Raw genomic sequence first — 15,160 nt, 5'->3', positions numbered from 1 at the left:
TTGTTGCTGTCGTCACTTTCAGTACCTGATAACAAATTTTCCCACCAATCCCTAGCTCAGTTCTTCAAATAATTCAGATTCACTGTCTCTATTTTCCAGTTCATCTAAAAGCACTTTTGAGCTAAAAGAACGCTTTTTGGACGCCAATTTTCCAGGCACAAAGAACCACAAATGTACAGGCAGGGCACTGGAAAAGCCACTAGGTGAAAAGCCGTGCTGAATTGGCTTGATACAAAGTTGTAATCCCAACAGATTACACTGTATCATGTCATTTTTTTTATTTACTTTTTTAAATTCCTGCCGGTTCCACCCCCCTGCGTAGCAGCACTCACAGGGAAGGGAACCGGAAGATGGGTGCCGGCATCGGCCGGAGGACACAGCGGGAGGACAGCGGAAGGATGGCTGGAGGATGGCGTGGGGATGGCGGGAGATCATAGTGGAAAGTAAGTGGGATTGTGGGGTAATCCCGAGTGTGGCTCGGGGTTACCACTTTTGGCACTGTATATTAACCCCGAGCCACACTCGGGAATACCGCCAGGGAGGTTGAAGTTGAATTTGTATGTAGGTCAGAACAGGTAAGTTTTTGGATATCATAGGGAAGGGTTAACAGCCCTATAATGTTTGTTTTGCTGTCTGTGCCCCTGTTTAGAAGAGTTCACCTCACTTTCTGCCCCTAGGATAATTGGATTTTGGAAATGTTGGGTTGTCGTGGAAACAAGGATTGGTGATATAAAGCTTCAGCATTTTTCCATATTAACTGTTACAGGAGTGATTTTTCCTTCCTAGAGGTAGATTTTCTCTCGCTTCCTGTTGTCTCCCTCCATTTGTAAGTAGGAGTTGTTTGTAAGTCTGATGTTTGTAACTCGGGGACTGCCTATATATGATGCCACATTAGTAAGAAGATTAGAAGATCGACCAAGCGCATTATTACCAACAGCACATAAAAGTGTCAGTGAATGACTTTTTTATATTTCATACTTTCATTCCCCTACCATAAGCATACTTTAAACTACTATAAAGTACTTTTGAAACAACTCCCATCTCAAACCTTGAACCCATGTGCAGCAATCCAAACTTAATTTGCAAATCTTGACACCCCAACAGCACTTAAGATGCCCCTCATTCAGCATTCCTCATTAAGTAAGACATCACTCCAGTCTTTAATTCCCTAACAAATTGTAGATGTTCCCTTGTAGCATTTAAGACCCCCACCCCTCAAATGGTGTCAAAATGCTCACATAGTTATGTAGACTATCCCCATATAATGATTTAGTGTTTCTTTTGACAACCGCAGCATTTATAACCACTGTTTCAAACATTTTAGCAATACAATCACTCCTAGACGTTGCTATGTATAGAACTACACAAATTCCACTGCCATTTTAAGGAGGAAAATGTTTTATATCCTCTTTAACATTTTAAAATCTGTTTCTAACCATGATCAGAACTAACACGTTTATTAATGACATTTTGCCCAAATCATTTATGATCTCTGCGTAGGCTGTGCTACACTAGGTGGTCATCAATAAATAAGCCTCTCTGTGGCATCTCTACAGCTTATTGTCATCAGCTTTATGTTGCAACTATAAGGCTATTAGGCAGACTATCACAAACAGCTATTCCAGAGAAACAATTAAATTAAAATCAGAGCTTAACAAAGCCACATTTGGCTGATTTGCTAAGTCTCAGGACACAGTGAGTATTTGTCTACAGTTCATCCTCATTAGCAATTCCCTTTGTTATTTGTAATATGTGTTATTGAAGTGTGCATTATATGGAAAGCAGCAGATTGCACTGCACTTTGCTTTGCGCGTATTTGCTTTTGGAATCTGCAAGATTGCCTTATGTATATCACACAGTGTTTTTCTACAATCCCTACAGATGTCACTAAACTATAGATTACATTTTTCTATGTATATATCAACACTAAAGTCATGTCCAGATTTACTATTAGTTACAGGATGCCTTTTGGCAAGAGCAAAGAGGCAGCTTTTCATAATCACCAACCAAATGTTTCTCTTTATTAATAGAAATGATGTGCATATGTGCCTGGGTTAAACTTGTAGGGTGTTTGTCAAATTCATCTTAAATTCTGGACATTACAAACTTTAATCCAAACCCTGTTGAAGTAAATTACTTTTCAAAGACAGTTCTGGACAGCTTCAAGTCTGATAGGCAAGGAATAGTCAAACAAAGAACATACTGTAGGTATCTGCACCTTGCTCTGAAAGCTAGTTATAACTTGGGCTGGTTGCCTTTTTTATCTAACTTGCTGGAACTGACATGGGGACACATTGGTCACTTTCAGCTGTCATTGTCTTCTGCTGGGCTTCCGGAATACCCCATGTACCTTTGAGGAGAATTTGACTGCCTCCAGGCATACCTTCCCCTAATTTAAGTTGAGTTTAAGTTTTTGGGGCAAACTAAAAAGGGCCTCATCTATTGGTCATCAACGTTTATATTGTCAACATCTGTCTTTGCGGTTCTATATCTACAACAAAAAGTTTGTTGTGTAATGATACTAGTAACGTTTCTAGTAGGAATTATAAAAATAGTATAAGGAAGGGGAAAAGGGGGGGGGGGGCGCTTTTTGTTTCTATATGGTGGATAGCCCCATATATTCCCAACTGCACCCCTACTTCCCCGTGTACTAATGGGGAGTAGGGGTGCATTTGGGCTTAACGCTCTTGGGCATGGTGTTCACCAGAGCTTCACAGGTTGCCACTGGAGTCCTCTTCCACTCCTCCATGAAGACATCACGAAGCTGGTGGATGTTAGAGACCTTGCGCTTCTCCGCCTTCCATTTGAAGATGCCCCACAGATGCTCAATAGAGTTTAGGTATGGAGACATGCTTAGCCAATCCATTGCCTTTACCCTGAGCTTCTTTAGCAAGGCAGCGGTTGTCCTGGAGGTGTGTTTGTGGTCGTTAGCATGTTGAAATACTGCCCTGCGGCCCAGTCTCCAAAAAAAGAGGATCATGCTCTGCTTCAGTATGTCCCAGTACATGTAGGCATTCATGGTTCCGTCAATGAACTGTAGCTCCACGGTGCCAGCAGCACTCATGCAGCCCCAGACCATGACACTCCCTCCACCATTCTTGACTGTAGGTAAGACACACTTGTCTTTGTACTCTTCACCTGGTTGCCACCACACACACTTGACACCATCTGAACCAAATAAGTGTATCTTAGTCTCATCAGACCACATGACATGGTTTCAGTAATCCATGTCCTTTGTCTGCTTCTCTTTAGTAAACTGTTTGCGGGCTTTCTTGTGCATCATCTTTAGAAGAGGCTTTCTTCTGGGACAACAGCCATGCAGACTAAGTTCAACCTCTGCAGCAATGCTGGCAGCACTCATACGTCTATTTCCCAAAGGCAATCCCTGGATATGATGCTGAGCATGTGCACTTTGTTCGACCATGGCAAGGCCTGTTCTAAGTGGAACCTGTCCTGGTAAACTGCTGTAGAGTCTTGGCCACTGTGTTGCAGCTCAGTTTCAGGGTCTTGACAATCTTCTGATAGCCTAGGCCATCTTTATGTAGAGCAACAATTATTTTTTTCAGATCCTCAGAGACTTCTGTGCCATGAGGTGCCATGCTGAACTTCCAGTGACCTGTATGAGAGAGTGAGAGCGATAACACCAAATTTACCACACCTGCTCCCCATTCACACCTGAGACCTTGTAACACGAAAGAGTCACATGACACCAGGGAGGGAAAATGGCTAACTGGGTCCAATTTGGATGTTTTCACTTAGGGGTGTACTCACTTTTGTTGCCAGTGGTTTAGACATTCCATGGCTGTGTGTTGAGTTATTTTGAGGGGACAGCAAATGTACACTGTTATACAAGCTGTACACTTACCACTTTACATTGTAGCAAAGTTTCATTTCATCAGTGTTGTCACATGAAAAGATATAATAAAATATTTACAAAAATGTGAGGGGTATACTCACTTTCGTGAGATTCTGTATATTGGAAACCACATACCGTAAATCATAACTATAGTAATACAATTGTTAACTATATATGTTCTATTTTAGAGCTTGACTGTTATTTTGCTTTAATGAAGAAGTGGGCTTTGTACCCATGAAACGCAACTGCAGCGGACGTCGCAGCAAGCTCTTCATCAACTGATCCAATTAGGATTGATGATTCACTCTCCCAAACTGTGGAACATAATTATATACTTTCACATGAAAATGACATGTTTTGTCATGCCATATTATAATGATTTTAAATATGTATAAATAAAAATATTTTGATACATTTTATTCATTGTATATGTACAACACTGCACTAGGTCTATTATTGTATAGAGCTGCTCGCACTACAATGAGCAAAACATTGCAAAACAATTTGATAAAAAAAAAGTGCAGCGCTGAGAAAATATCAATAAATATAAAAATATAAAAACGAATCGTGCAAAAGTGTCAAAATTAAATGAAAAAAAAAAACAATGAAGTCTATATTGTGTAAACAAAGTCCACAACAATATATAATGAAGAATGAAATTGGAATGAAGATCGTAGTGCAAACTTCGTGGTATAAGTTAGTCTTGCCACTAAACATGTTTAAATCCCCACTGTGTACCATCCACCACTCATATGGATTCCCTACTTACCAGAGATACCATAAGCACTGAGTCAACCGCATTAAGGTATAGCCAGGGATAGTGCATACAGGTAATTCTGGAAATATCACAACTTCACTTCATGGTAGGACCGCCACTCAGGGAACAGTCTTGTGCAGTGCGTTGAACCTTGATACTGCCGGCCGACTGTTTGTATATGTGGGTTTTAATCTGCGACATTGTAAGTGCATTGGAATTTTTTACATTATTAAAGCCTTATACGTTTTACACTATGGCAAATTTCTATTGCTTTTATGGGGAGTGTTACCTCTAACATCTTTTGATTTGGACTACTGACTTGACCAACGCTTATGAGATCCAACCAGTCCGTTAATCCTTTTGGTGACCAAGGCCCTGACTGGGTGTAAGCCGCAAGCGCTGTTGACCTGTTAAGGTCTATCCTTCTGGTAAGCAGACATCCTGTCTTGTTGGAGGATAAATACATGTTGGTGGACTTTCTTACCGTCACGGGAAGGTGTCAGGGAAATGGCCGTAGGAGAACTGGCAACATTTCCAGTAATAGCAATGGACGCTCCTGGCTCAATCGACACAGCCCTCTGCTGGCCCGTCAGGGAAATGGCTGTAGGAGAACTGGCAACATTGCCAGTAATAGCAATGGTCATTCCTGCCTCAATTGACACTGCCCTCTGCTGGCCTATAAAAGGTGGCCATAGGATCAGACTCATTGCTGGATTATCTCTCAGCTTCCTGTGTTCCTGTGCTTCCTGTTTGGATTTCCTGTTGTGACCTTGGCTTGTTCCTGATTCCGTTTGATCTCCTGCTCCTGGTTTGACCTTTGGCTTCTTCCTCTGACCGTGCTTCTGTTACCTACCGTGTATGACCCCGGCTTGTTTCAAGACCTCGGCTATTCTGGTTGTCTCCTGTGCATGACCTCGGCTTGTACCACGGTTCCCGCTACCAGAGACTATTCCTTGGCACAAGGTAACCCGTGCCACTTGGGGCGCTACACCCTCTGTACCATCTCCAGGGGTGTGCCGCACTGATCCGAGCCCTCTCAGCACCTCGGCCTCGGATCAGGTAATCCTGACAGAAGGACTCACTTGGATTATTGTGTTCGGTATTTGTTCACTTATTATTCATATTTTACAGGCACTGGTGTTCCATTGTTAGTATAAATGGACTATATGTTGGTTATATTTAGTTTTTAGATAGAATATTGCACATGTTCATTTGTGTGATTTCACGTACATGCACAGCACAACTACACTTTGATGTATTATTTGTTGTGTCTATCTCACAATTTAGTTGCTGCTCTTTTGATTATTGTATATAGTGCAGTTTTTTTCCCCTCCTTCATAATAAAAAAGAACCAGGAAATAGAAAGTAAAAAGAGAGAAAGAAAAGAAAAGAGAAAAAAAAAAGGGAGGGAGTGGTACCAGAGGGGAGAGGGATAAGAAGAGCATGGTCATATATAGGATAAGAGGACTATACCTGCTCCCCTTTTCCTGTTTGTTGGCTCAGTTCAGGCTGCCTCAGTCTCCATTCACTACTCATGTGACATTCATCTAAGAATCATAGGACTGAAAACAGTCAGTAGTTTTGAAGCTGGTCCAACATGCCCACGTGCTTGTAAATTCTTGTATTCTGTCTTGGGAAATGTAGATAAGTTTCTCCATCTCCTCTATTTTAGAAAGTCTAGTAAACCATTCTCTAACAGTTTGAATATGTATAGATCGCCAATGCACAAAAGGTAGCATAGATTTTTATATTGGTGTTTAAAAGGGAGATAGGTCTATAATTCACTGGAGTATCAGTACTTTTCCTGTATTTGGAAAAGTGACAATGAGGGCTCCCAATTATTCTCTTGGGATCTGGCCACTGAATACAAACTGGTTAGATGTAGTGCGTAGATGAGGAAGGCTTAACTTAGAGAACATTTTATGATATTGATTGCTGAACCCATTTAGGCCTGGGGCTTTATGAATGGGAAGGGAGGTGGTCTAGAAGATAAGGTATTCCAGCTTGTGCGAGTTTGCTTTTGTACTGTCTAGCTAAAATGGCCCTGGGTTGGATACCCTGGAAAGTACCAAGTAGTACAGAGGCTTTGAATATAGTAATCACAATTTTTGTGAAGATGGGCGGTTAATTGTATCCTAAAGTTACATAGTTCCAGCGTAATATGTGGGTTCAGTTGCGATTTGTTGAATGTAGGATGAAGTAGCCCAGTGTGTCTTTTTTTCTGGGCACCTAGTTTAATAAACATTCCTCTATGGCACGGACCAAACTTTTTAAATGAAGGGCCAGTTTACTGTTCTTCAGATTTTCTGGGGGCTTGAATGGGGCAATCCTGAGTAGAAAATGCTTTGGCGTCAATGTAAGTATACAATACTTAATCATTGGTGTCAGTGGAAGGAATGTTGCTCTATTGCTGGTGTCAGTCTGAGGAATAGTCCCTTGTAAAAGGAGGTGGAATAATGGAAATTAATATCAGGGGCCCATTGTTGGTGTCAAAGGGCTGGATAAAGGCAAGCAAAAGGCTGCATCTGGCCCCTGGGCCATAGTTTGGAGGCCACTGCTCTAAGGTATGATTTATATGTGTTCCATAAAACAGCATTCTCAAAAACAAAGCCTTCATTAACTGCTTGCTGACTAGCTGCCGTAGTTTCACTACGGCAGGTCTGCTCTGTTCCACTAAACTGCATACCTGTACGTCCCTTTGCAGGACCGCTAGTGAGGGCGGGCATGCACCCATTCGCCACAGGGGAAGCAAATCAGCGGGTCCAGAGGCCAAGATTGCTGCTGGGCACCCGCAATTGCTCTCCGTAGAGACAGAACGGTGATCTACCGTTGTAAACACGGCAGACCACTGTTCCGTCAGTAATGAACACAGGGATCCTGAGTTCCTCTTATTTAAGAACACAGGTCTCTGTGTTCATGCAGCAAGCCCATCTCTCCCACAGTTGTAAAGAACCCCCTAGGGACACATTTAACCCTTTGATCACCCCTGGTGTTAACCCCTTCCCTGCCAGGGTCATTAGTACAGTAACCGTGCATATTTTTAGCACTGATTACTATAGTAATGTCACTGGTCCACCCAAAAGTGTCAAAATGTCAGTTAGGTGTCTGATCTGTCCGCCGCAATGTCGCAGTTCCGCTAAAAATCACTGATTGCTGCCATTACTAGTAAAAATAAAAATAAACAAATAAAAATGACAAAAATCTTTACCCTAGTTTGTAGACTCGATAACTTTTGTGCAAACCAATTAATACACACCTATTGGGATTTTTTTTACCAAAAATATTTAGGAGAATACAAATTGGCCTAAAATGATGAAAACATTTGATTTTTATTTTTTTTTTTTTATTGGGAATGTTATATAGCAGAAAGTAAAAAAATATTGTTTGTTTTTTTTTTTCAGAATTATCACTCTTTTTTTGTTTATAGTGCAAAAAAAAAAGAAAAAGAAATGGACCAGGTGATCAAATACCACCAAAAGAAAGCTCTATTTGTGGGGAAAAAAAGGACATAAAAAGGACTACCGCACAATTGTCAGTTAAAGTAATGTAGTGCCGTATCGCAAAAAATGTCCTGGTCATTAAGGGGGTGAATCCTTCCAGTCCAGAAGTGGCTAATATGAAAAAAAGGAGTCAGTCTCAGATTTGATCTGTTCCTGGTAGGTGGAATATGTGAGCAGTGATGTACTGAGTTTCCATAGAGTATAATTCTGGGAGGCCAGGACAGTATAATGGAGGCCAGTGTTTAATCCGACCAAGTGATTAGCCAAATATGGGTGGAGGTGACAGCCTGTAGTGTATGTTTATCTGTTGGGAAAAGATCAATTTTCAAGTATGATTGTTAAGTATGAGAGTAAACAGTATAATCCCTTTTACTGTCATGAAGACAGTGCCAGGGGTCAGAAAGGTTCTGTTTAAAAAGGAGGAGAGGGCTAAGTATATTGGAAGAGGCAGCTATGTCACTAAAATCACAGATAATTAGACAATGTCTTGGCTATTGCTGAAGTTTACCCATGATGGTTTTGTAAAATTTATCCTCATGGGTGCTAGGAGAATAGATAGATGCTACAATCATGGGGTGATTTTTAAAAGAGGTGGATAATATGACATATCTGCCTTGGATATCTGTTTCCACTTGATGCAGTTGGAAAGAAATTGAATCTTGTATTGTAATCATTACTCCTCTTTTTTTTTCCATTCCACAATTGCAACAAATAATAGGGAAAAAAAACCTATGCTGACATCTGGGTGATTTATCTCTGACAAAATGTGTTTCTTGTACACATAAGAGTTCTGTGTCAAGCTTGAGCTCTTCTTTTATTAGGAGTGCACTTTTAAAGGGGCTATTAGGTTCCCTGGCAATAAGGGGAGTTATTGTAACAAAAGTAACTATTGTAAAAAAAAAAAAGAAAAGGCGATGTGATGAAGGATTGGGAGTTACACATGGCATAGGAAGAAATTAATACATTTACTGGTCAGCCTCATTTGTTAAACCACATACCTCATATAGCTTATAAGGATGAAAAACAAAACAACATGTACATTTTTCACTAAACATAAGAATTTCCTACAAACTTAACAGAGAGTGGGGTTGATTTACTATAACTAGAAAGAGTGCAAAATCTGATGCAGGTGAGCATGGTAGCCAATTAGCTTTAGGTATCTATGCAGAGCTGCACCAGATTTTGCATGCTCCACTTTTAGTAAATCAACCCCAGTGTTTTAGCATTCTCTTGTAGCCTACATTTTGAAAATGACAAACTGCATGCAGTTTCACAGTCCTTAAAGCCAAATTCAAATGTATTGTATATACTTAACATAGACAGCATTTAGGCACTTTGGTAAACTACATTTTAAATATGAGGGACAACAGTTAAAAAAACATCAGTTTAGAGTTTATAGCTTTTAGGGGAAAAAGACAGCTAAATACTGTACTAACTTCATACACAGTATTAAAATAATTTTACTTGGCTACATTCTGTACAGGAGAGACGCAAGGCAGCTTTTAATAAAAAACATAATATCGAATTGCATTATTTGACCAAGAAAGTAATAAAATATTTTTCACTGATTGTATGCATAGTATGTAATCAGGTTTAAATTAAATTACATTTAGATTACACTATTTCAGAGAGACATTAGTCACAAAAATTCTTGTTTGCCCAAGCATCGGAATAAGCTGGAACCCAGGAGCCACAATGCACAATTTACCCTACAGAAAAAAAGTTAACATTTGCAGGGGATGAACAGCTTTGGAGAAATTTTGTTTAGCACCTTGACAGTGCCTGACTGCAAGAATATAATTCTTTGAAGCATATACTTCTTTGAAGCATATCTATACTTCTTTGAAGCATAATGTAGGAATTAACCTGCAGAGAAACAAAAGGCCCAGATTCTGGAGCCTTTACAAACACTGTAGAATTAATGAGCTTATTTGCCACAATATTTTAAACAGCAGGGGGACTCAATAATCTCCCCACACGCATATACAACTCCTAGGGTTGTGAGGGGGTTAAAACATACTCCTAGAATCCTGCTCCATATCTTTCTTCTCTGTGCCGGCAATCCAACCCTCCTCTTCTTCCTCATACTCCTTATTTACCTGCTGCTGCCTCACAGGAATGGAGTCAGTTGTGAAATGATCTCAAATGCCCTGAGTCACCAGGAAATCCTAATCTTTCTCCTGCTGCTGTGCCTTTAATGCCCAGCAACTGATGTGGTTAAAGGAACCCCAGATCACCAGAATCTGTCCCAGTTCAGGACCCTTATACCTGAAGCGGTGATACACTCTTCTGGCTTCCTGCAGCACATCATGGAAGAAATTGTACCTAACTATTAAACTCTGGACCATCAGGCTAGAGACATGAGCAAGATAAAGCACATCTGTGAACTCAACCCTGCTAAAGTGTGGTGCCATGGCTCCATTGTAATACACGACCTTGCCTTACACAAGATGACAAGAGGTCAGCCACCTCTTGGGCTGTCCCTGAAAAGCTGCCAGAATCCTTGGTCCAGTGTGGCTTCTGTCCCCCCCAGCATACAAGCTGCAACCAGTTGCAAAACAGTATGAGGCTTTGTCTAGGCTCTTGATCACTTGAGGGAGGCCATCGAGAAGTAACTGATCTGCTTCCATTACCAAGTTGCAGAACATTGGGTAGCACTACCAGCTAACCAGATCACATTTCTAATATGGAATTCCTCCATTCTAACCTTCTGATATCCAAACTGTGGTTAAACAGTGCCAAATACATCCATTTAAGGGACTTTATTAGAGCATTCCCTTGGATACTCACCTGTTGAGGATCATCAGATACCGTTATCTCCATTCACTGACACCACTTAATCAAAGGGGGAAAGTGTATGAATCTTTTGGTCATAGATGTACGTAGTCAGTAAGGTGGATATTTGTGTTTTTTATTAGTATGAGTGATTTTTTGTGTGATGTGTTATTTTATTAATGTGTGTTTTTTCACTAACTTGATACTAAATAATCTTTGCTCTAGTTAATCTAGTAAATTTAAGTTATATTTCAATTTTGATAAAAGAGGTGGTTAAGCTGAATTAGGCCTTTTACCCTCAGCTTTTGCACTACCAGCTCTAGCAGTGTTCCCTAATTAGCATCCTCCACAGCCTCTGCCAAATTTATCCAGGCTACCATAAAAGAGCACTCTGGATCAGTTTTTTTTTTAGGTATGTAGACCCTGCCAATGACATGGTCCAGCAAGATGGAGAAATTAACATGCGGCAAAGTTGCAGAATGGGGACTGAAGCAATAGCAACTGCGAAGCCAACAATTTTGCAAATCGACATCAAGACATTGGCCATCATCATAGGTGAATATTTTTCTCCTGCAGCTTAGGAAGAGACACCTGCTTGGTCAAGGAGGCTGATGGAGACAGCTGGATGGCATCAGGAGACTTACAGCATGGTTGAAGCCTATATGTGCCTATACTTCTGTAGGTTTCCACCCCATTCATTTGAAGCTGCAGATGTTGCAGCAGATTGGGGAGTGGGGAGGGGGGGGGTGTAAAGAGAGAGGCATGAGCGTTTTGCTGCTGGTCAGTATCATTGACGTGCTGCTCCCACCAAAATTGTTGGTGAACAGACATGTGTCTAATTATTCATGTGTTACCAATATGTTTTACATGTATCATTCTTGATAGGCTGCAGTCATAGGCTGCAAATCACCATAGTGCTGTCAGCAACACGTGCTAACAAAATCCAGACTGCTAAAGTTTGCAGAGTGGTTCTGGGGATAGTAGTGGCTTGGGATAATGCAATCTGGTAGAATAGGAAGTCTGCTTTCTTCATGCCTCTGTGAGCATGTCTATGTGACAAACCAATGCAGACTCCTTCTCCCTGCACCATCTAAGTAAGAAGACACTGAAGTAGGGCGAAGCTGCTTGTTGGTGTCACTTGAGCGTTAAAGATTTTACAGCAACACAGTTAAAGTCTACAAAAAAAAGAGGGGGCTGCTCTACATGAGTGAGGGGAGGAATACAGTTCAAAATTGGTTTGGGATTGAGATGGGCTTTAATATGTATCCTAGCCTGTGTTAAAGTAAACTACAAATTTAGTAACTTGCCCCTATTCAGTTAGATTTTTCAGATAATTTAATGTTGTGTTCAATAATTAAAGCAGAACATTAAGAAACTTTTAGTGACAGTATACCTATTAGAGTTCATCAATTAAAATGAAATAAAATATTCCAGTTATCTAATACATGTCATATTACATTCCACACTTTTTAATAAAAAGAGGCAGCATGTTAAAAATAGTGGTGCCTTGGGTCCCCAGTGGTTTTGATCGGGTTCGATTAACATTTAGGAAGGTCAGAGAGGAAAATGCTGTGTTGTTTACTCAGACAGAAGGTCAAAAGAGTGATCTAACTAAATCAATAGTTTCTTCAGACTGTTTTAGATCTTTAAAATGAAGCTAGGTTAAAAGAAAATGACATGGTTAAAGACTAGCTTGCTAAAGCTATTCATTGTAGCAAATCTATTTATCACTTCCATTGAACACTCTTAGTCTATTTATAAGAAGTCATTCTTACCAGTGCTGTCATCATAGGCGATAGTCACTGTCTTCCATTTGAAAAACTGCACCAAATCAAGGATTGCTCGACTAAGTGATGAAAAGTCCGGATACAAACTGACATAGAAAGAATCCTTGTTATCAGAAACCTGATGCTTCCATCGAGTCTGAATGTGTGGAACTCCAAGTGCATTGCATATAGACTGCACTGCATTTGCTGAAGAACTGTGGGAAGGTCCAAATATTGCAGCCACTCCAAGAGATAGTTGTTCACAAGCTAAAAAAAAAAAAGAAGCATTAAAATGATTGGTCTGTTTTACCACAACAAATCAGTAAACAATTGGTTCCTTATTTGTATTATTTTGTGACTGTGTTCAATAATTAAGGCACCATTCAGGGAATGCATATGGAAATGTTATTGTATGTTTTTATACAATGACAATAAAGTCTTAAAGTTTTTTATTAGTCAACAAAAGTTCACTGCACTGGTGGGTGGAACCGGTGGCAAATTCAAAAGTGTAATTACACAAATGACATGATACAAAGCTGTGAGCCGGATCACACTGTATCATGCCATTTCACCACAGGATTGCACCTGGTGACTTTTCCAGTGCCATGTCTGTGCTTTCCAGTGCTTTGTGCCTGGAAAACTTTGAACGATCATGGTGTCCAAAAAGTGTTAATAGAAAGGTGCCCCTATCTAAGACTAACTTTACACTTAACCACTGCAGCCACGGAAGGTTTTACCCCTCTTAATGACCAGGCCATTTTTTGCGATTCGGGACTGTGTTTCTTCAACTGACAATTGCGCAGTCATGCAATGCTGCACCCAAATACAATTGATGTATTTTTTTCCTTTTTTTTCCAACAAATAGAGCTTTCTTTTGGTGGTATTTGATCACCTCTGCGATTTTTCATTTTTGCGCTATTAACAAAGAAATAGCGTCAATTTTGAAAAAACACCAATATTTTCTTCTTTCTGCTATAAAACATTCCCAATAAAAAAAATGTTTTAAAAATCTATTTTTTATATCAGTTTAGGCCAATTTGTACTCTGCTATTTTTGGTAAAAAAAAATCCCAAAAAGCGTATAATAATTGGTTTGCACAAAAATTATAGCATTTAAAAACTACAGGATAGGTTTATGGACTTTTTATTTATTTATTTATTTATTTTTATTAGTAATGGCGGCGATCAGCAATTTTTATCGGGACTGTGACATTGCAGCAGACAAATCTGACACTTAGTGACACTTTTTGGGGACCAGTGACATTAATACAGTAATCGGTGCCAAATAATGTAAAATGTTACTGTATAAATGACACTGGCAGGGAAGGGGTTTACACGGGGGTGATCAAGGGGTTAAATGTGTTCCCTATTTGTGCTTACTAACTGTAGCGGGGGGGTTGGATTTAACAGAGAGAAATCGGTGATTCAGCTTAGCTGAATTACATGACCTTTCCCTTCCTCTCAGACAGGAGAGCCATCGTGCATTGTTTACATTCCAGACGGCTCTTCTGTCAGTTTCTCTAAAGACCGCGGGAGGCCGGCGGCGAACGAGCCCGCTCCTCCCACACTCTGCCTCCCGTTGTTTCTAATCGCCACCAAAACTGCATGCACATAATTACGTAGATCTACAGATGCGCAGCCGAGCCACCCTGCCACAGTAAATCTGCGTGGGGTGGTCGGCAAGTGGTTAATATACCCTTTGGAAACTCCATAGCTATGGCTGGTGAACAAACCCAATATGTCCAAGATTCTGCAAAGTCAAGGGTATGTTAATACACTTCCTTTGTGGATGCCCCAAGCTGCATGGTTAATATTAGCAAATTTTAACAACAATTATTATAGGTTTCAACTTGTTAAAAGGGCTAGAACCCAAACTGTGTTTGTGGGGTATTAATAATCTGCTGGACCCAGATCTATTTACTAAACTAGCTTGCAAGTGTCACTAAAGGCAAACTTTTTTTAGTTTATCCCTTCTTGAAGTAAAGGAGCTTCATAAAAGCAGTGTGGGTCCTGGTGGCCCAAAATCATCTGGTGAGTGTCCCCCTTATTTAAGGTGGAGGCGCACAAACAAGGAGCACTTTTTAAGAAGAATACAGAGCACTAATATTTACGTGATGTTTTGAAAAAATGCTATTACGGATAGTCTTTGATTGTATTTGAACAATGGAATGTTTTTGTTAAAGAAACAGCACTGCTTTGGTTTTATATGAATTTGTAGCCTTTAATATGGGCACACATTGACATTTAAGGTAGTGCCTCAAATATAATTTATTCATATTTTTTGGCACAAAACTGATGACAGCTGCACTATAAGTTAACTGTTTAGCTTTATAGGAGGTGCCATTTTCACTAGTATTTTTTCAACATTTTTTTAGTTTTAGAGTAGAAAAGGATTAGATCCCCTGTCAGGTTTTATTGCTGTCTGTGCCCCCATTAGGGTGATTTACCATCCCTATTTGTCCTGTTTACTGTTATCATAGAAAATTAAAGTTACAAAACAAAAATCC

The 15,160-nt window shown here is 40.1% G+C and overlaps 1 protein-coding gene across 2 annotated transcripts in view; it reads right to left on the bottom strand.

Annotated features, from left to right (window-relative positions):
• Positions 1-15,160, bottom strand: part of GRIK2 (glutamate ionotropic receptor kainate type subunit 2) — a 994,545-nt gene that overhangs the window by 621,760 nt on the left and 357,625 nt on the right. For both annotated transcript variants that reach the window (XM_082249558.1, XM_082249559.1), the window contains exon 3: positions 12,664-12,921. In XM_082249558.1, the coding sequence (XP_082105684.1) occupies positions 12,664-12,921 (258 nt within the window). The remainder of the gene's footprint in view (positions 1-12,663; positions 12,922-15,160) is intronic.

This window comes from Pelophylax lessonae, assembly GCF_965119305.1.
Source record: "Pelophylax lessonae genome assembly, chromosome: 3".
Lineage (NCBI taxonomy): Eukaryota > Metazoa > Chordata > Amphibia > Anura > Ranidae > Pelophylax > Pelophylax lessonae.
This window is presented reverse-complemented; position numbering and strand designations above follow the sequence as displayed.